The 21738-nt window shown below is 32.1% G+C and overlaps 1 protein-coding gene across 10 annotated transcripts in view; it reads right to left on the reverse strand.

Moving 5' to 3' along the window:
• Positions 1 to 11489, reverse strand: part of LOC129305778 (histone-lysine N-methyltransferase ATXR7) — a 29793-nt gene extending 18304 nt beyond the window's left edge. For 6 of the 10 annotated variants that reach the window (XM_054945853.1, XM_054945851.1, XM_054945855.1 and 3 more), the window contains exons 1-12: positions 11322 to 11489; positions 8402 to 8589; positions 4985 to 5552; positions 4731 to 4847; positions 3306 to 3629; positions 2879 to 3220; positions 2495 to 2809; positions 1954 to 2412; positions 1415 to 1811; positions 1165 to 1320; positions 595 to 1016; positions 384 to 506 (exon numbers count right to left, since the gene is read on the reverse strand). In XM_054945853.1, coding sequence (XP_054801828.1) covers positions 384 to 506; positions 595 to 1016; positions 1165 to 1320; positions 1415 to 1811; positions 1954 to 2412; positions 2495 to 2809; positions 2879 to 3220; positions 3306 to 3629; positions 4731 to 4847; positions 4985 to 5552; positions 8402 to 8559 — 3381 coding nt within the window. In that variant the 5' untranslated portion in view covers positions 8560 to 8589; positions 11322 to 11489. Of the gene's footprint in view, positions 1 to 383; positions 507 to 594; positions 1017 to 1164; positions 1321 to 1414; positions 1812 to 1953; positions 2413 to 2494; positions 2810 to 2878; positions 3221 to 3305; positions 3630 to 4730; positions 4848 to 4984; positions 5553 to 8280; positions 8310 to 8401; positions 8590 to 11321 lie in introns of those variants that run through there. The other 4 variants (XM_054945852.1, XM_054945858.1, XM_054945860.1 and 1 more) reach the window with 4 other exon arrangements.
• Positions 11490 to 21738: the final 10249 nt, after the last annotated feature.

Below are 21738 nucleotides of genomic sequence, written 5' to 3' on the forward strand. Positions count from 1 at the left end.
TGTATTTCAATAATCAAGAATGAGTTAAGACAGTAACAAAAAACTTGTAAGGTGTAACACTTCATATGGAATATTACTTAAACTGATTCTGTTCATACATAATTTTTTGAAATTTTAATCCAAAATCATGTAAAAACAATTCAGTTGATATAGCTTTGATGTGCACTAATAAATACTCATGCATTCAATACTTGATGAACTAGGACTGCAACAAAGGAAAATAAAAACTAGTAACACTATATATATAATATTCTTTTAACTCACTCTGCTCATGCATATTTTTTCCTGAGATTTTAGTACAAAATCACTTTACAAAAACATTAAAATCATAGTACTTTGATGATGACATTTTAGTGGTAATATTAAATATCTGTGTTTCATACCCGAGGACGGATTAGTTCTCCAATATATTCAATCACGAAGTCCTCTGCCTCAATTGACTCCAAGGCAATAATACCCCAGTCATGTATTTTACTTCTTTGAAAACATAAACGCTTTTTCCTTGCCTGAAAATTGACAAGCAACCATCATATTTGAAGCATTCACATACCTAGATAAAAATTTACAAGAAAACATTAACAATTCTTTAATCACCTTCAATTGAGTGGCTTTCAGAAGATCAGCACCTTCTGCAGCTGCAAGAAGGTTACGCATTTTCACTCTATTTGTTCGTGCAGAAAGACCCTTACAATTTGACCAATGAGTTGGGTTACTATCAGATGGTATACAGTTCTTTTGAACAAACAGTGTTCCCCTAACACATGCTCTATCAGTAGAACTGGCATTTACAGACCAGTTATGCCATTCCCACCCATTAATAGAAGTCCTAGCACATCCATGAGATCTAGGACATAAATTCAATGACTTGGATCTGGCAGACTTCGTCTTTGACATGGTGTGTCCACCAACTCCAGCCTTTGAACCATCATAAGCAATTTTCAAAGCCTTTGAAGGACGTGAGGATGGCACATCATTCACTAGATACTTCCTTTTTGGTTTTGATACTTTATTGGTTGCTGCAAAAGAAAGCACATATAAAATAAATATAGCCTGAACTAATTTAAAAAAAAATGACACTAGTCAGATTATTTCAAACAAACAGGAAGGTAATAAGCATACATGAATCCAACAACACAAGGGCATGACTATTCATAGAAAAGATACCATTAAGAGTTTCCTTGGAGCAGTGACGAGCGAACTTTCCATGAATAGCACTATCACGACCATTGCTGTTATCAACTACCTTTTTCTTGCCAACACTATTTTCAACAACAGCTAAAATCTTTTCCCCATTACTTTTCTCACCACCGCTGACATCATCTAGATAGAAGAGGGGAAACCCAAGATGTTATTCATTAAAAATGATTTACCAAAACAAAAGGGTCAACAACTACAAAGCGACAAAGTGGCATACCTTGAACTGCCTGTGAATGCTTCAATAATTTTTTACTAGTTGCATTATTTACGGATGACTTCTTACTCTGCAAGTTTCTTTCAGCACCAACAGCCTGCTTATCCTTCTTCCCTTTTACCAGCTTAGTCTGTGCAGTTTTATCAGGAGATATTCCAACTTTAGCAGACTCATTCAAATCCCCAGAAAAACGTTTCTTCTGCTTATCCACTTGTTTTTTGACAGGCACAGCTATGTGTGAAGAAGAACCTAGCTCTTTCTGTGGCAGCTTCTTGCGATGATATGTATATTTCCCAACCATCTGAGAATCTTCTGATGAAGAAGATTTGGGTATTTTCTTCATTCTTCCCAGAGTTGGATTGTTCAAATATTCCTCAAACAAATTCAGTACTTTCCCTTCCTGGAGAATAAAAAATAAACAGAAAAAAAAGATGTACTGAGATTACAAGACATCGAAATAAAAAAAGAGGCAGAGAGGGGTAGAAAACAAGGTAAGCATCAATACTTAAGTTCCTGAGAATATTAAATGACCCAATGCTCACCATGTGACCATTACGCTGGCTGACTTTCTTAGTAGTGCAGAATGATGCGACAAGTTGATTGGCTACAGCATCAAGAAACAAAGATTTCCACTCTTCAAGAACCTCAGAATGCAACTTCTGTCGGCATAGGGCTGTCGCAACATATTTTGTTATCTCAGGAACACTTTCAACTAATCTTGAAGGTCGATACTTATGATTGTATTGTGGGACTATTGTTTTTGAACTCTTTTCACATCCTGGAGGTGATATGTCACCAATCTCCTTTTCATTTACCACATCATCTACATTTGCATGCAACTCCTGAAATGCATTTGAGAATAAAGTAGACAAATGGTTTCCAGATATAGAATCTTGAAGACAATCTCCTTCATTCGTAGTAACCTTATTGTCAGATAAAATCCCCTCTTCAGATGTTTTGTCACAAGATATCTCTGGAAAAATGCCATCACTGAGAGCATCCTATGACATTGAAAGGGACTCTTCAACAAAACAACAAAATTTAAACAGAAAGCATAAGATTCACACTTCTAATATAAGTTACCTCGCCCAAGTTGTCCTCTTCAGGACAAATAAATAATCTTTTCACTTCCTTGTCAACAAAACTTTTAATGTATTCAGTTAAAGATGCCTCCAATGATGAGTGAAGCTCATTCTCCACACTTTCAAGAATGCATATCAAATCTATATGATCACGGTCAGAGCATGACACTCTTCCATTTTCTGAAATGTTACCATCTTTCAAGAGAACAGAAGACAAAGACAACGATTGACTAAGATAGTCTCTTTCAATTGCCTCCACTCCAGAATGAGGATGCTGAACACCATCATGTTGAGAGGAACCCAGCCTGGGAAGCAACTGTAAATGATTGTTAAGATAACGACAGATACAACTAAAGCCAAAACTTCAAGTATGAACGCTACTTACAGCTTCTCCTGATTTGATCATTCCACCATAATCTTTACATCCATTAATTGATGGTTGAGGCTTATGACAAATAGACCAAAGTTTTCTCTTTCTCCAGTTATGTATGTACTCTGCCATGGAGTCATAAACTACAGCATTCCACATGACTTGCATGCAATAATCACAAAGCACTTTACGAACAACTGAATATGACCACCAAAAGTTTTCAATGCTTCCAACCGATTTAGTGCTTGTTGGAGACATTCTGGAAACTTCACAAGAAGACTGATCGTCAAGCAGTTGGGAAGATGCTGGCTCACTTGTAAGATCAGTACGTTCTCTGATCTCCACAGAAGCCTCAGTCTGTTGAAAAGAAGACACAACTTATTAAACTACTACACTGTTGAAAAACTTCTACATTATCAATTATAAAGCAAAAAGGCATCACCATTCTGCAGCCTAACAAGCTAGTCTCAGAAAGCTGATCAACTAATTCCCGCTTGTGTCTCCGAGATTTCTTTTCACTAACGAATTCTGCAATGGTGCTACTAATAATCTCATCCAACACTACTCTGCGGGCAGTTCTCATGACTCCCGAATGCAGTTGAGAAGAAATGTCCTCAGATATTTCATAGATGAAGCCTCTGGTATCACTATAAGCCATTTCACTTTTGGAATCTGATCTACAGATGTTTTCAAACTTTCCTGTTTTCCATGCATTTATAGCAGGCAAAAGGACAAAGGGGCTACACTTATTTTCATTATGATGAATCTGTAAATTAACATAATTCACAAGCAACAGTTAGGTATAAGGATACTATTATCAAGCAATGGTAAGCTAAGGATATAAAGTGATATTCATCAATATTTTGTTAAAATGAAGTAGCGAATTATTAGAAGGGTTACTTTGGTTTATGCTTCTTTTAGTATTGCAACAAGATGCTAGTAAACAGACAATACAAAAAAAGTGAAAAGAAGAGAGAACAATTGCACTTGCATAGAAACCACCAAATAGAGAATAAATTCTATACTGGTCCTTTTAAAGCTAGATGTCACATAAAGACTGGAGGTTTAATTAAAACTCACAAGGTACCACAAAAACACCTGCCAAAAAGTTAGGCACTCGATAATCTTGAATAAAGCAAATCTATATAAAGATTACAAAAAGAATTTTATGTTCTAAAATATAGGGACCAATATTTTAGATTACTAAAATTATAAAGACTGAATTACATTGAATTAAAATTTAAAGGCTGGGTTGCAACCAAATCAAAACTAAAATGAGTCAAAATTCAAAGATAGAGTTACAATTAAGTCAAAACTATAAGGACTAACTGATTAATTTTCCCAATATATAATTCATACATGTTTCAGAGTCAGGCATTCACCTTAAACCTTGACAACCCAGGAACTACATCTTTTGCCAGCATCTAGATTATGCCCTAAAAAATATGTTGGTTAAAGTGGAGTCCTTAAATTTTTTTAAGAAAAATACTAAAAAGTAATGCTTTAAATTAATGACAAGAAGTTATCGAGTTATTTCTCCACTGGTAAGAAATCCTAATCAGGTTCCTGACAGTCTCTTCGGCCATTGGAGGATAACTAACAGGAAACAATATTCCAGCTCTCAATCAAAAAGTGGATCAAATTAAGAACCCAAACTTTTATGCCTTTAAAAAACAAGCAACAACTTATTTCCAATCTTTGGCCAACATCCAGATATTTAAAAGGTAACAAGATTAAAAAGAAAAAAAGAAATTTCATTGCACCAAAGGGATAGCTATAAATGGTTAATGGCATAGGATAAACTAGATCTCATCAGCAGCAGGACTGCAGAGTAAATATCACTTTCCAGAACCACAATTTATCTTACCACTGATGAATCTTGGAGATGTCCATAATGATGCAAGGAAATTAATTCCAAAATGGAACGTGGTCCATGCTTCTTTCCCTTTTCATCATCATAAAGCCAACAGCATTCTTCATATAACTAGAATAAGATGTGAAAAGCACACCAGTCAACTAGGCAAATAGATATGGCAAGATGACTTACATAATGACACTGGATAGCTTAACATTAAGCAAATAATACACTACCCTCGGACAATACATTATGCAATTGAGTACCTTTGAGTTCAATGTCAAGAATTCCTTACTGGTGTAGTTGACATGTGACTGGGAAACAGACCGTGAATCAAAGTTGACAGCTACAGGAGGAGCATGCTCAGAGGACCCTTGTCTGAATGATGTTATATCCTTACCAGAAGATGTGGAGCAACCTGTAGGCATGGTTATGATTGAGCTACTCATGCTCAGGTATATGAACCCTGTGGAAACATGGTCAGGAAACTGCTTGAAGTAATTCAATGGTACAGGATTCATTAATGTGCCATTAACCACAGGATACACAGGAAGCTCAACTGGCAAGAATCCAGTAGTTAATCCTTCATATAATTGCTCCTGAATATAGGGACCACACATTTGCCCATTTTCATTGACATACATCCATCCACTAACAAAAGCAGGCTGCATATAGCCAGGAGGATGACTCTGAACCTGGAACGAAATATTCCTTGTCGTAAAACATACAGGAATATCAACACTCTTAACATTTGACTGGCAGCTCATATCCAATCCAGAATCTGAATCAGCCCTATCATCAAGATTGGAATAAGAGGGAATATCACCAGTATCCCTACAAAAGAGGACAAAAGTAAAAGTTGCAAGGAACACAAAAAGGACAAGTTAAAACAACTTTGACATTCAAAAATTACGATAGATTTAAATTCAGTCATTGTTTTGTTTATACAACAACTTAGCAACAAAGGTATGCAAAAAAAGGTAAGATATCCTTTCTAAGCAGAGGATAAAAGAAAAATAAAGATGACAAGCAGCTCCCACAAACAAAACATTTCCTCTAAGAACCCTAAAAGGCTATTTGGTTCAAGGAGACAAGAGGGGAAAGAAAAAAATTTAGTAGAAAGGAGCAAAAGGGAGGAGAGGGATTTCAATATTACATTATTTGGTTCAAAATGTTCGGGTTGCCTATATTCAAGTTATACAAGACATGTATGAGGGGGCAACAACTAGTATAAAAATGTCTGGTGGCAAAACAAAAGACTTTCCTATAAAGATTAGACTGCATTAGGGATCATCTTTGAGTGCTTACTTGTTTGATCTAGTCTTAGATGTTTTAACTGAGCAAATTCAAGAGAAAATCCCTAAATGCATGCTTTTCGAGGATGATATAGTTCTTATTACGGAGACAAAAGAAGAGATTAATTGTAAGCATGAGTTATGGAGGAGGACATCAGAGTCAAAAGGTTTTCGCCTAAGTAGGAGTCAAATAGAATATCTACATTGTAATTTTAATAAAAGGTCAATGAGTAGTAATTTAGAAGTGAAATTAGATGATTAGATCACACCTCAAGTGAAAAAATTTAGATATTTGGGAGTGATTATTCAACATAATGGAAAAATTGATGGATATATTACACATAGGATACAAGTCGAGTGGTTTAATTGAAAAAAAGCTAAAGGAGTTATCTACGATTGTAAGAAACCTAATAAACTTAAAAGGAAGTTTTATTGAACTACTATAAGACCAGCAATATAATATGATAGTGAATGTAGGGTTTTAACGAAACATTAAGAGCATAAAGTTGGAGTAGTAGAGATGAGAATGTTGAGATGGATGTACAGATATACACGTAAAAACAAGATTCGAAATGAGCGTGCACAGGAAAAAGTAGACATCCCACCTATTAAAGAAAAAATAGTAGAAAATCATTTAAGGTGGTTTGGACATGTACAAAGAGGATCAAAGGAGCCACCTGTGAGGAAAGTAGAACAAAAAACTTTGAGTCCTGTCAAGAAAGGTAGAAGAAGGCCAAAGAGAACACTTTTAAAAATTATTGATCTAGACCTCTTAATTAATAATATTTCTAAAAGCTTAATAAGTGCTAAAGCACAATTGCGTCATATAATCTATGTAGTCAACCCCACCTAGTGGGATAAGGCTTGTTGTTGTTATTGTTGTTGGCTCGGGAGGGGAGGGGAGGGTTAATAATTAGACATGGACAAGCATGCCCTTATATTATTAAAATTGTTTTTCCTAGTTTATATGAATATTTAATAAAATATATTTATGAATTTCAAATATATATACACCCATGGAAGTAGAATCAGAGCTAAGTTATTATTCAGTTTTTTAAGAAAATCATAGTTGGTAAAAATAAATAAGAGTTAATCCTCATACATAAATGTATAAATAATTATAACTGTAACTAGAACCTGTAACAATTAATTAATTATAATATATATATATATAAATTTAAATTCCATAAACATATAAATAATTATAATATATATAGATTGCTGCCACTCACATGCAAAGGAGGGATAAGAGTGGGGAAAAAAAAGGGATATGGAGATCAGCCTATAAATAAAAGGGAGGAGCAGCAGGAAAAATCAGGAAAGAAAAACATGGGTGATGGTGAAGTAGAGTTAACAGTTCGACCCGCACTGGCATAAAGGATGGCATTGGTGACAGAACAGTGACAGCAGCTGGCACAGGCTCACCACAGGTGAGGCAGCCTCTTGATCAACAGAATGAGGGATTTAGGTTTTACTTGATAGAGGGCATTTTTGGATTATTAAAACGTAGCAAGGGTACATTGGTCACTAGATAACTAAAATATACCCCTTTCCTCCAAATCCCCCCAATGTTGGGGGAGGGTGACTTCCCCTCCACTTTTCCAAGTCAAACAAGGGGAGGGGAGCAAAATCCCTCCCTTCCCATACCCTCCCCACCAACCAAACAAGATGTGAAGTAATCAGCTATCAGAATAATTTGCAATCAACAAATTTACCCACAAAAAATTTGTCTACATTTATAGCTGCACTGCAAGATGTTCTAAAGGGCTTTAAAATATCTAAGGAATTGGTCTTAATAATATTAAAGCTCTAGAAAATGGACCAAGAAAAGTCAAGCTTGTTTGTGCTCAGGCAGAGATAAGTCAATATGCTGACAATCAGAAAAATGTGTCTCTGTTTGAGGCTGAACTGTGGTAAGTTCTAAAAGACTTGAAACTTTCTGAGTTTGGGCCTTAATAATTAGGTTGTCAAAAGTGACCATCTTACTGGGGTTTTAGTGCATGTTTGGTTTCATGCTGGAAATTGCCAAAACCATGTTTTGGCGGAAGCAATCCAAGGACATTTTGATGGGTTTCAACATGAAACCAAACAAACCCTTAGACTCAACAGGTAAGGGGAAAGAAAATGCCCAATACTCCAGATTTTTCAAAGGCAATTCAAGCCATAGAAAATGGACGAAGAAATGTTTAGCACATGCTTCAATAATGATAAAATAAACATTCTGATTGACTTGGTAATTATTACAGCCTTAGTTGTGAACTGGGTACCTCAAGATTTGGCTTTGGCCCGTTGGTTTCTGTGAAGGGGGAAGAAGACAGGAAGAGAAGTTTTCAAGCTTGGAAGATGAAGAAATAAGCAATTTATGTTAAAAACTGTAAAAATTAGGACCTTTCTACTTCCAGATGTGAAGGCAATGGCACATCACTGAAACGTCCTGCAAATGCATGTGGATGTAGGTCTTGATATCCAAATTCCAACACTCTCAGCCTCTTCTTGGAGAAAGAAAAGGGGCCTTCTTCATGCATAAAGGCTGCAGAGAAGACCATGAACCATCCCAATGGATCGCTATCTGACAACTGGGTCAATAAAATACATGTGAACAAATTAAGATACACCAATCACCAATGAATTTAATAGTTCAAATTGGGCACAAAAAAAGGGGAATTTATTTGTACCAAATGCTGTTATCAATTCTTTAATCAGAGAGTTTTTTCCTTATATTTTGTAGCCAATTATCAATTGCTCATAAGTTTCTGATTGGCCTCTTTCATGGAATTGAGGGCAACAACAATTACGCAAACATCGTCGGAAAAAAATCCAGCAAACAGTTATCATATTTTGTTCGACTCTTTATTCCCAACAACAACACCAAGAACAACAAACAGCCTTATCCCATTAGGTGAGCCCGGTTTCATGAACAAAACAATGCTATTGTGCTTTATCAACAATCAAATCTTAAGATATGACTCTTTCTTCCTAAGAATTTTATTCGTAGGTTGTGATTAACTGTAAAATAAAAGAGGTTTTCTTTTTTCCCTTGAGAAAAGTTTCAATAATTAATTGCATGTAATTGGCCATTGGCCTTACGCCAACTGAAACGGACAAATATAAGACACAACACATACAGCGTGATGGCTGGTGCACAACAGGAGATAGGTGGATGTTATGCAATATAATAATAGACAAAAGACAAATGCATTGCCTGCTATTCACTTAAACTTAGCAGAATGAAGAACTCTAGATGACTAAATGTTTTTAAGGAGGAGTGTTGACTGCTGAGATATTCAAGCGTTACAAAGAATACAGTTGAGGCTTCAGATCAAATGAAAGAGATGAAATCGGGAAAATTAACAGGATATGCAGGTTTATGACGACTTAAAATGAGAGACATTAAAATTGATTAAGTTTGCCACATATGGCAGGCAGCAAATCGGCTAAACATTAAAGAAATTTAATGTGTATGATTAATGATTCAAAAATTTACACATTAAGAAGAATCAGGGTGATTATAACTTACTACAAGAATTCTACGAATATTGTATGCAATTGCTCACTAGCCCAAATGATGACATCACTACCGAGACATACCACTTTCCCAATCAACAATTTAAAGATAATATGACGTCAGCACCCAAATATTACTGTTTAACTCTTCAAATTTTTCATTGTAGCTTTATAGACTGTATATTGTGTAACTGACTCAACAAATTTTAAATATTACAACCTGTTACAAGAATAGAGAAGAATGCATTAAATATACATATATGTAAATATATATATATATATATGTGCTTGGCTATAAAATAGATAAAAATATATTATTGTAATCTACCTATCTATCTCAAAAATCCTTAATGTATTCTCCCTCTATTTAAAAATGTAAGGTATTTTTAACCCAATCTCGCCCCTAATAAAGTAATTACTTGTCTTCAAACTACCTCCATCTTTCCATATTTACCCTTATTTAATAAGATGTTTTACTTTAAAATAAATATAAAGTAATTTATTTATTATAGGCACTTTTGAAAAAAGTATAATAATTACACTTTGAAACACTAAATATGCTTTGCATATTTTAACACACAACCCCTCAAAAAATGCCTCACATTTTTTGTCGGAGGGAGCAGTTATGATAACAAAAACTTATTATCTGCATGCTAGGGATATTATTTAAAATTTTATAGTGCCATTGAGAAAGATATCATTAACAATTCATTTGTTATATTAAAAATTTGTCAAGATTTATTACAGGGCATGAATTTGTTATAAAGGTCCTTAGGCTCTCCAACCTCCCGTGCTAGTGATTTGGGGTATATCTCCACCAAAAGTTGTGATCAGTGGTGTTGAAACTTGACCTAGTTTCTTGACAGCCAAAAAAGGGCTATCCTAGAGAGCTAGAGAGCAAGATGACTGTGTAAGCCACCAAGACCTCGAATGCCACCTAGGAGCATTATGGTTGGCAAGTAAGTCATCCAAGGTAAAGGTGCCAGCTCTGTTAGGATCCATTACAAGGCATATATGGTTTGAGTCCCACATCAAAAACGCAGAATTCTGTCGTGGGATTCATGTAAACCTTGAGTTGTCCGACCTGAAAACCTTGTGAGCCAGTCCAGGGTACAGCTTTCCAAAAGTTCTTATTTATATCATTCGGAGTCACATCGACTTGCCTCTTTATAAAACATAGGCGGACCTATATTATGCCCTAACTGAAATCATTGAAATATGCATGGTTGATATAATACCCTTTTAAATTTTGATCCACATATTTTGACGAAGATTATTAGTAAGCCAATTGATTCAGGCAACTCCTCCATGCCACTGAAGAATGACAAATTAAACTCGAGCTTCTAAATTGCTAGACACAACTTGAGCCATGTCATTGATCATGCATCACATACATCATGAGAATTTTCTTAATAAGGGACAATATGAAGAGATTAATAAGTATAATGCGAATAAACAATCAATCCAACATTGCACAACAAAACAATCCAAAGCATACAAGTCCCCAGTAATCAAAATGATGAGGGCAGAAGGATAACAGCCGATCACAAACAATTGAAGCAACTACTACAAATCAAAGTTAAAGAAACAAAAATCAAACTCAATCTTTATTCAAAAGCGTCAATATTCAAACGATTACACGACCAGATTCAAACCCAAATTAAAATGAAAAATTAAAACAAATCAAGAAACCAAAACGGTAAGATGGCGTCCGATACAGGATTGACAACCACGCAGGGAACAGATGACGCGAGGAACAAATTCAAAACTAGATACATAGCCAGATTGAACAAATCAATCTCACCGGTGGGAGTAGACAAAGCCCTAGGGTTCGAACCTTCTTCAATACTGGCCGGAGAACAACCACGTAATGCTGACAGTTGTGGACGGCACCCGACGGCGACCAAGGGTGGAATGCTTGTTCGTCGACGAAGAAAAATGAATCCGCTTGACGAGATTGTCTTTTGTTGGGCTGTAGTCACGGCAAGAATATTATTTCAAATCAATAACGATACATAATTATAAGTATTTTTTAATTTTTAATAAAAAGATCAAATATATTTAAAAAGATGAAAAAATAACAATTCACATCTCTCCGAGCTTAGATCTGGATGAGAGAAATTAAATGTAACAGTAACAAATAAAATAAAAGCAAAATAAAAAATTAAAAAATCTATATCAAATATTAGAGCTTGCAAAAGCTTTTAATTATAAAAAATTATATAAAGAAGGCAAGATTAAAAAAAAAAAAAGAAGTGATATATTGCTTTGATAAAATTAGAAGGTCTTGAATATGTTAAAGTTGATTGTTGCCAAAAGGAAAGATTGCATCTCTTTCTTTTATATTTTTTACAGCCAAATCTTCTATTCTTCGTGGTTAATAAGAGAATGAGATGAAGGTAGTTATCAACTTCATTTCTTGAATGAAGGCAATGAAACAGCACTGAAGTATAATAGTGTGTGTGTAATATAATAATATTATTATTATTAAAATATGAAGTATAAAATAGAATTACACATCATACAAGTCTTCTAAAAATAATATTATATAAAAAATTACAAAAAATATTGGTGTAAGTATAGTATGTCAATTCTTAGCTTTCTCAACAAACAAAAGGAGAATGGGCCTCCCTACTTAATGATGTGGCCTCACAAGCATTATAGGCAACCTTAGATGTGGAGTTATCCTCTCAAAAGTAAAAAGATTTAACAGTTAATAATATTAAAAGACATGATTTTAGAAAAAGTAAAAATATTAAAAACTATTATCCAAGACCAATACTCTCGAATTTACAGTTTGAAAAAAGGTATACTATGACAACCTCTCATTATGATGGAACATCCATATATGAGTAGAACATAGATTGTAACATCCCAATTTAAATTTTAATAGTTAATTTTGGTTAATAAAAATTTTGAAAAATATTTAGAGGTAAGTAAATTAGTAGAAAATAATTATTAAATCTAACTTAGGATATAATTCTAAATTAAAATTTTTTTTAAAAAAATTATTAATTAATTAATTAAAAATATTATTAAATTATTATTATTATAAAAAAAAGAGAAAAGGTGTGAATAAAAAAAGGGAAGAAGAAGAAGAAGAACGAGTTTGCTTTCGGTGCCGCGTGCTGCAATCATTACGTATATATAATAATAAAAAAAAGGGAGAGAGAGGAAAGAAGAAATAATAAAAAAAAATATGGGCCCTACTGAATTTTTATAAAAACTCACCCGTTTCCTTTCGTTTCTTCAATTCTTTTCCTGTGCGCGAGCTGAGGCGGAGAGAACGCCAGTCGTCGGTGCGAAATATCTAAATTTTTAAGGTAAGAGTTTTTAATAGGATATTTAGGGTGTGATTTTAAGCTTTTCAAGGCTAAGTAAATGTTCTAAAAATTTTTCTTAGTCATCCTTCTTATTTGGTTTCTGAGTTTGTAGTGGTAGAAAATTTAAGATCTGAAAGAGGGATGAATTTATGTTGAATAAATATGGTTTTTGAGGTTGTCAGTAGTATAATAAATGTTCTAGAGTATAAATTTGTTGATGATCTTTGAATTTGTGGCTTATGGATCAAATTCTAAACTAGATCTGAAAATATATGTTGATTTATTGAGGTTTAGATGATTATTTGGGATGAGAAATGAATTATTATAGTTATAGGATTATGATTCTAAGCTAGAGACTTAATTTTTAATTTTTGGGTATTTTAGGTACGAATTTATGAAATAAAAAGAAAATTTTGATAATAGAAATTAGTTTAGAAGTTGATTTTTAGATTATTAATATTTATTGATAATTAAAAGAGGAATTAAAAAATTTTACTTAATAGTGTTAACTCTAGATTTGTATTAAGATTGAGATTAGGAATTATGTTATATTTTTAATTCTATTATTAGAATTATTTTATTAGTTTCAAAAATTGAAACTAATATTTATAAATAATATGTTATTTGTAGATTGTATTAATAATATTTGTAGATTGTATTATAAATAATTCTATTTATAAATAATATTTATAATTGTGCAATATTATTATGAATTTGTTTAATTATTGTAAGAGGTGTTGGGAGACTTGCTATTATTGTTGTATTTATGTGCCACGTGGTACGCCCCTATTGGAATTCAATAGGTGGCTTGTAAGGGCTCGGGCTAATCTACCTTTGGCCGGGTAATTTAGCACTGAGTGAGGGCTATGGCTCGAGGTTAATGGAGGGATATAAGGATGGTTGTTTGTGTGTATTGTAATATTTCTTATATTTGTTGGAATTATATTATTTTTAATTCTCACTTAGTAAGCACACACTTAACTGTTTGTATACACTATCATAAATTAGCTTTGGTTACTGGGACTTTTGAGTCTCATTATATGGTTAACAATTTTCAGGAGAAGAGCCACGAGTGACACGTGGAGGAGTCTCAGAGGCTTAGTGATATAGATCCACTGTCTCTTTTGGGTATTTAATTTATGATTTATAATGTGTTATATTTCCAATATTAGGGCTTTTTGTTTATTGTCAATTATATAAATATATAAATGCAATCATGCCTTTCAAACTATTTCTATTTTTGGTACAATTTGGATGACTATAATTTTAATATTTGGTTTACTTTGGATTGGTTAAAATGGCATGATTATAAGGCCAAATAACTGGCTTGTGTTGAAAATTGACTAAATTACTTATATTACTTGTTGGGAGTATAAGGATGGATAAATGTGATTTAATTTACTTGTTGGGAGTGTAAGGATGGACAAATGTGATTTAGCCTAATGGCATGTGGGAGGTAAAAATTTATCTGAAATGTTATAGTGTGTGAGTTGAAGCCAATTATAAAATATTTTATATTGAAATTATTGATATAAAAATGTGTTGGGTAGCTGTAACCCAACTATGGTTGAGTTAAATTATTTTTAAAAAAAATTTGGTGTGTTACATAGATGGCTTTAGCAAATATGAAATAATGAATTTAGCCCAAGAAATAACCATAGTAGTAGTTGCCTACAAAATAAATAATTTATAGGATAATAACATATTTGATATGTTAATCCAAGGATTTACAAGAAGTTTGAAATGATGGTGGAAAAATATTCTCACTGAATCTGAAAGACTTCAAGTAAAAACTTGGCATTCTGTTAAAAAAGAAGATAATGGTACGGAAATGAGATATTTAGATAATATTATATAGTTAATGTATGTTATAATAAAACATTTCGTAGAACCTATAGGAATGCAGAAAAAGATATTTATAAGGATTGATGAATTTGCGATATCCTACACTTGCAGATTTTAGATGGTATAAAGATGATTTTATTTCAAAACTTTTTGAAAGACAAAATGCTAATTCAGACATATGGAAAGAAAAATTTATTTTAGGATTACCTAAGTTATTTGCTGAAAGAGTTAAAAATGAAATTAGACAAATACAAGGTGCAGGAACGATTGTTTATAATGCTGTAACCTATGGAGAAATAATTAATATGATAAATATTGCAGGATTAAAACTGTGTAATGAGATAAAAATGCCAAAGAAAATATACAAAGACACAAAAGAAGGAAAACTGGAATTAGAAAACTTTTGTGAGCAACATGAATCTGAGAAAACCAAGCTCCATCCAGAAAGAATAAAAAGAAAAACTTTATGCAAACACCTTACTGAAAATATAGAAAAAATAAAGCATATTTTTCCAAATATAAAAAAACCTTTAAGAAAGATAAGTCTTTTCAAAAAGAAAAAAATAAAAAAGAAATAGTTTATTATAAATGTGGTAGATTTGGCCATTATGCTTCTAAATGTAAAGTAGAAAAGAAAATTAGAGAATTACATATTAATGAAGAGAATGAACAAAATTTGTTAATAATAATGATAGAAAGTGATTCTAAATTTGAAGAAGAATAGCCTTCAGGAGAAGAAGTAGAAAGAATATTAAATATTAAAGATGTAAAAAGTAATAATGAGTTATTATCTTCAAAAGAATTTGAAGAAGATTGTATAAGAAAAAAAATTTATAATTGTACAGAAAAACTTAGAGTCAACACCTTAGATAGAGAAAATTTAAAGTTTTTTTTGTAGAAATAATAAATAAAATTCAAGATGAATAGATTAAGAAACAATACTTACTTAAAATTAAAGAAATTTAAGATAAAGAAGAAAAACCTCAACCTTCTACAAAACCAAAAAGTATTAAAGATATATTAAAAAGTTTTGAACCCAAACATAGTAAACCAATAGGAATAAAAAAATTACAATGAGAAATAAAACAAATAAAATAAGAAATTAAAGAATTAAGAAATAACGACATCAAAGAGATATAGAAATATTACAAATTAGAGCTTTGATAGAAATTAATAAAATAGACAAAGAAATAGAAATTAAAGATGACAAAGATATTAGTGAGATACCAACAGAAACAGATTAGCATAGATATATTAATGTAGTCTCACAATTAACCTATAGAAAATGATATTGTCAAGTTAATTTAATTATAAACCAAGAGTTTTTCAGAATTATAATAGTTCTGATAGGCTTAGGAGCATATTTGAATTATATATAAAAAGGATCAATTCCAACAAAGTATTATGAAAAGACATAATGAAAAAAAGGACCAACTAATAATTCTAAATTAGATATACAGTATAAATTGACAAAAGCTAATATCTGTAACCAAGGAATATGTTTTAAAAATATATTTATGTTGGTTAAAGCTTTAAGCAAACCTGCAATTTTAAGCACACCTTTTTTAAAATAGATATTACCCTTTAAAGCAGTTATGAAGGGATAATAACAAGTAGCTTGTAAGAAAATAATTTTTGAATGGGTTAAACCCTAGATAATTAAAGAAATAAAAATTTTAAAACAAGAGTCAATATTTAGCGTAAATTATATACATAGGAAAAGAAAACAAATAAATTTTCTTAGCAAGGAAATTCATTATAAAAGAATATAAGAACAAATAGAAAGTTCACAAATTAAAGAAAGAATAAATAATTTAAATGATAAATTCGAAAAAGATATTTGTTCTAAACATCCAAATACTTTTTGAAATAGAAAAAAAGCATATACTTGAACTTCCTTATAAAGAAAGTTTTAGTGAAAAACAAATCCCAACTAAAGCTAGACCAACACAAATGAATCAACAATTGCTAAAATACTGCAAGATAGAAATCCAACAATTACTTGAAATGAAATTAATAAGACCCAGTAAATTTCCTTGGGGTTGTTCAGCTTTTTATGTGCAGAATTCTACAAAAATAGAAAGAGGAGCTCCAAGATTAGTTACGAATTATAAGCCATAAATATAGTTTTAAGATGGATTAGATACCCTATTCCTAATGAAAAAGAAATATAAAGGTTATCTAATGCCTCAATATTTTCTAAGTTTGATATGAAATCTAGATACTATTAGATCTAGATTGTAGAAAAAAAATATAGATATAAAACTACATTCATAGTACCTTTTGGTCATTATGAATGGAATGTATGCCAATTGGACTAAAGAATGCATTGTCAGAATTTCAACAGATAATAAATGATATATTTAACCCTCATAGCAAATTCATCATAGTTTATATTGATGATGTTTTAGTGTTCTCTAATTCTATTGAAGAACATTTTAAACATTCAAATCAATTTTATGAAATTATTAAAGTGAATGGTCTTGCAGTTTCAGCAAAAAAGTGAAACTATTTGAATTTTAAGTAAGATTTTTAGGTATGGAAATATATCAAGGAAATATTAGCCAACTAGTCGATTGATTGAGTTGCAGACAAATTTCCTGATAAGATCACAGACAAAAATTAGCTATATAGATTTTTAGGATGTCTCCATTATGTTATTGATTTCTTTCCAAAGTTAAGAATAAAGATTGCTTTACTTTTCAAAAGACTATAGAATAACCGACCATAATGGTCGAATAAGATGACAAACATAGTGAAAGCAATTAAGTCACAAGTCAAAAGCCTACCCTGTCTAGGAATAGCTAACCCAACAGCCTTTAAGATAGTAGAGACAAATGCATCGGAAATAGGATACGAAGGAATCCTAAAATAGTTAAAAAGAGAAAAAGAGAAAATAGTGAAATTCCATTCAGGAGTATGGTCAAAAGCTCAATAGTAATATTCCACTATCAAAAAAGAAATTTTGTCTATTCTTTTGTGTGTTATTCCAAGATGATTTAATAAATAATTTTTTTATTAGAGTACATTGTAAACAGCAAAAAATGTTTTCCAAAAAAGTGTTAAAAATCTTGTGCCAAAATAGATTTTTGCTAGATGGCAAGCTATTTTATCTTATTTTAATTTTAGTATACAATTTATAAAAGGAAAAGAAAATTTTTTTACTATATTTTCTAACAAGAGAAGTTTTACAGAGAAAAAGTAAAGATTTTCAAAATGAGTAAGAAAAATCAAGGAAAAGGTATAGCCGTCCAACTAGATATACCAAAAAAGCCAAATAGACTAATAACTATAGAAGATTATGTATCAGACAGATCTTTAAATACCCAAACATATGAACAAGTCATTACATCAAAAGCTACAAAAGCCGCCACCTCTAATTAGCCAGTATATAGTGTTAGAAATTATGCCTTATGGCCAATCATCGTACTATAAACACTGTCATTTAATAAATTTTTTTTGTTATCATATTAATTGCATGTTCACTATGATAATTGTATTCTTGAACAAACTATAGTGATTGTCCTAAAATCATCTATGAGGGATCATAGATGAAGCAAAGACTAGTATGACTTTGATTAATTATAGAGATATAAATCAAAGTCGTAGGCACTTGAAGCATATTAGGTGTTAGACCAACCCACTATGAGAAAGCTGCACGGTATAAGTCATAAGCTTATCTCATATGTAATCATGTCACTAAGCCTTTTGACTTGAGATTATTATAGATTCCTACATGATGACCATGATACTTTAACTTAGTCAAAAGTGACCTTTAACTGGGTGATCATAAAGGCTATGATTGAATTTAGTAATATCACTACCATAAAAAGGCAGTTTTACTAACCTAATTCACATCACATTTTTAAAATAGGACTTAATAAGAATACAATCCACATCACCCAAACAAGAAGAGGATGTGGATTGATTTTTTTTAATTTTTAAGAATCCACATCCCACAAAGAGGAAGGGGATATGGAATTTGGTGTTTTTCAGCCCCGTGCCTGCTTCATTTTTCAAAACCCACTCTCTATGTCTCTTAGCTTTCTTTATCTCTGTCTCTCGTCTCTTAGCTCCCTCCCTCGATCTTTATCTCTATTCTATCTCTACGTCTCTCCTAGCTTCCTCCCTGTCTTTATCTCTCATCTCTTGTCTTTGTCTTCATCTCTCATAGCTCACTGTCTCATTTTTTGTCAAAACTCATGTCCTCTCTTAGTTACTTTATGTCAACGAAGCCCCAGCCACTCACGACCAAGCACCTCTATGCTGGTGAGACCTGTCCCTTGTTCCTTCCCATAGCCCCTCTCCTTTTCTCTTCTCTAATGAACCATGCTAGCTCCAGGCACTGTTTCTTTCTTTCTTTCTTTTTTATTTGAAGTTATCTCCACACGTAACTTTGCCTCTATATTTTGCCCAATTTATTTTCTTTGATTTATTTCCAATTTATTTTCCCACATTATGTCTTTTTTTTACTCTCCACTTAAGTGTTTTGTTTGCTCTAATTTAATTAGATAGTTTAATAAAAATTTAAATAATACTGCACCTGAGAATTTTTAATAATGGTTATTTCTTCCTTGCATGTGCAACTCTCATTGAGGTTCTTCGGTTGACCTCTTCGATGCCATCTTCTTTGCTATCTCTCACTCTAGAGAAGCAGATTTCCTTTCTATGACCTATGGCAATATATTTTTATCAAATTTTATCTAATTGAATTATAGATTTATAAAATATATATATATATATATATATAATATTTTAGATTATATTTAATTATAGAATTATAGGTCCTCTTTGCATTAAACCTTCCACCCAAAATAAATAAAATAATACTTTAGTTTTTATTTATATAGTGAATATATAATATTAGGAAAAAAAGAAATTTATGCATTGAATTTAGTTTGAGAATTAGTTTAGGTAGGACATATTTGTTTAATTGCTTGCTGCATCTATTGGTCTATAATTGTTATAATTTTAAGATGTTCAATTTTTTGGGGATATTGTTTATTTTTTTATTTAGAAATTGAACTTGGATAAGCTTAAAGTTTGATATTTTCTAACTTTAATAGGTAAATATTTATTTAATTGTTTGTTGGTGCTATTGATTTTTGATTATTGTAATTTTAGGATGTTCAATCTTTAAGGGGAGATTTTGTTAATTTTTTTTAGAAATGAGTCTAACTGAAGCAAAAGTAAGGTAATAAATTATTAATTTGATAGACTTTGTGATGATTTCTTAAGTAAAAATAGAATGGATCATAGTTGGATGAATGCTAGTAGAATGACTAAGGAGTATGAAAATGGTGTGGGTCAGTTTCTTGAATTTGCTAGAAAAAATTTTCCTAGAAAAAATAAAAAGTATTGTTGTCCTTGTATCAACTATATGAATAAGATTAAATTGGATGTTGATGAAATAAAAGAGCATTTAATTTGTGATGGAATGAATTTGAGGTACACAAGATGGATATGGCATGGGAAAACAGGAACAACTTCTATGTCCTAAAATGAGCAAATTGTTAATGATTGAGATGATAAAATAGAGGATATGATTTGTGATGTTGAGATGACATTATTTACACAGTCACATATATAGAACAACTTGCATAGTGATGTAGAGAAGCTCTTACACCTAGGGTGTATTAAGTTTACACTTTTGATAGCTGTGTTGGGATTGGTTAACTTAAAGTCAAAAAGTGGGTGGATTGATTCGAGCTTCACAGAGTTGCTTGAATTCTTGAGTTAAATGCTTCCAACCTATAATTTGCTTCTAAAACATATGTATGAGGTAAATAAAATCTTGTGTCTAATGGGTATGGATTATAAGAGGATACATGCTTGTCTTTATGACTACATACTATATAGAAATGAGTATGAAGGGCCACACAAGTATTTGAAATGTAGGACTTTAGGGTATAAAGTGAAGAAGGATGATGATGTTGGTCATGATAATGAGATCATAACTAAAAGGCCTCCTATGAAGGTGATGTGGTATCTTCCAGTAATACTACAGTTTTGACATTTGTGTATGTTCTTCAATGCTATATGTAACAAAGTCATAGATCTTGACAAGTTAGATGAATTAAAAAATGGGGGTTATATTATTTTATGCCAATTATAAATGTACTTTGCTCTAGCATTTTTTGACATCATGGTGCATTTAATAATTCAATTGGTTAAGGAAGTAAGACTTTATAGTCCTATTTATCTAAGATAGGTGCACCCATTCGAGTGATACATGAAAATCTTAAAAAGGTATTCACCCATACAGGCCTAAAGCATTAATTGTTGAACGATATGTGTGGAAAAGGCAGTTGAATTTTGAACTACATATCTAAAAGGACTGAAGGTTATTAGAGTCCCTTAAGCTTAGCATAAGGGGACAAGACTTGCTAGTAAGGGAACATGGGGGGGTCAGAGTGCAATGTATGTCTCATGAAGAAGTCTTGCAAGCACATCTGTACATCTTGAATAATGTAACATCCTAGATTTTTGAATTAGGAATTTTCAGTGCTTCTAAGAGTAAATTGGTCAATTTAGATAAATTTTTGATTAATGAGATTTATAGGAGACTAATATAGTTTTTAGGTCCTTGGACAGTCTTAGAAGAGGGTTAAGGCGATGTTTGAGCAGGCCATGGCACGGAAGGGAGTTTAAAATTTTAGTGGGACTTTTTGTGCCGTGTGCTGCGGTGGGCATGTCAATAGCCGCGACGCATGTGTAAAATCTACACTTATCAGACAAGAAAAATAGATTGAAAATAAAAGAAAGAAATAGAGATAACAAGAGAGCGACAGAGAGGACTTATAGTCTGCTAGGGCACAATCCCTAAACCACATTGGGAGCATTTGGAGCTTGAATCATCATTAGGTAAGTTCCACATTCCCTCTCCTTCATCTTTATGCAAAAATTTCTGACTTTTAGGGCAATGGGGGCTTTAATTTCAGTTTCTTTAGGTTTAGACCGAACCCAATAGTTTATTTAAGGTCTTAGAGAGTTAAATCAAGCCTCTAACCCTAGGTTTATGAGTTTTATACTAATTAAGAATTTTTTGGCTAG

The sequence above is a fragment of the Prosopis cineraria genome, unplaced genomic scaffold (genome assembly GCF_029017545.1).
Source record: "Prosopis cineraria cultivar Desert tree isolate PC_DT_omini unplaced genomic scaffold, ASM2901754v1 PC3, whole genome shotgun sequence".
NCBI classification, from domain to species: domain Eukaryota; kingdom Viridiplantae; phylum Streptophyta; class Magnoliopsida; order Fabales; family Fabaceae; genus Prosopis; species Prosopis cineraria.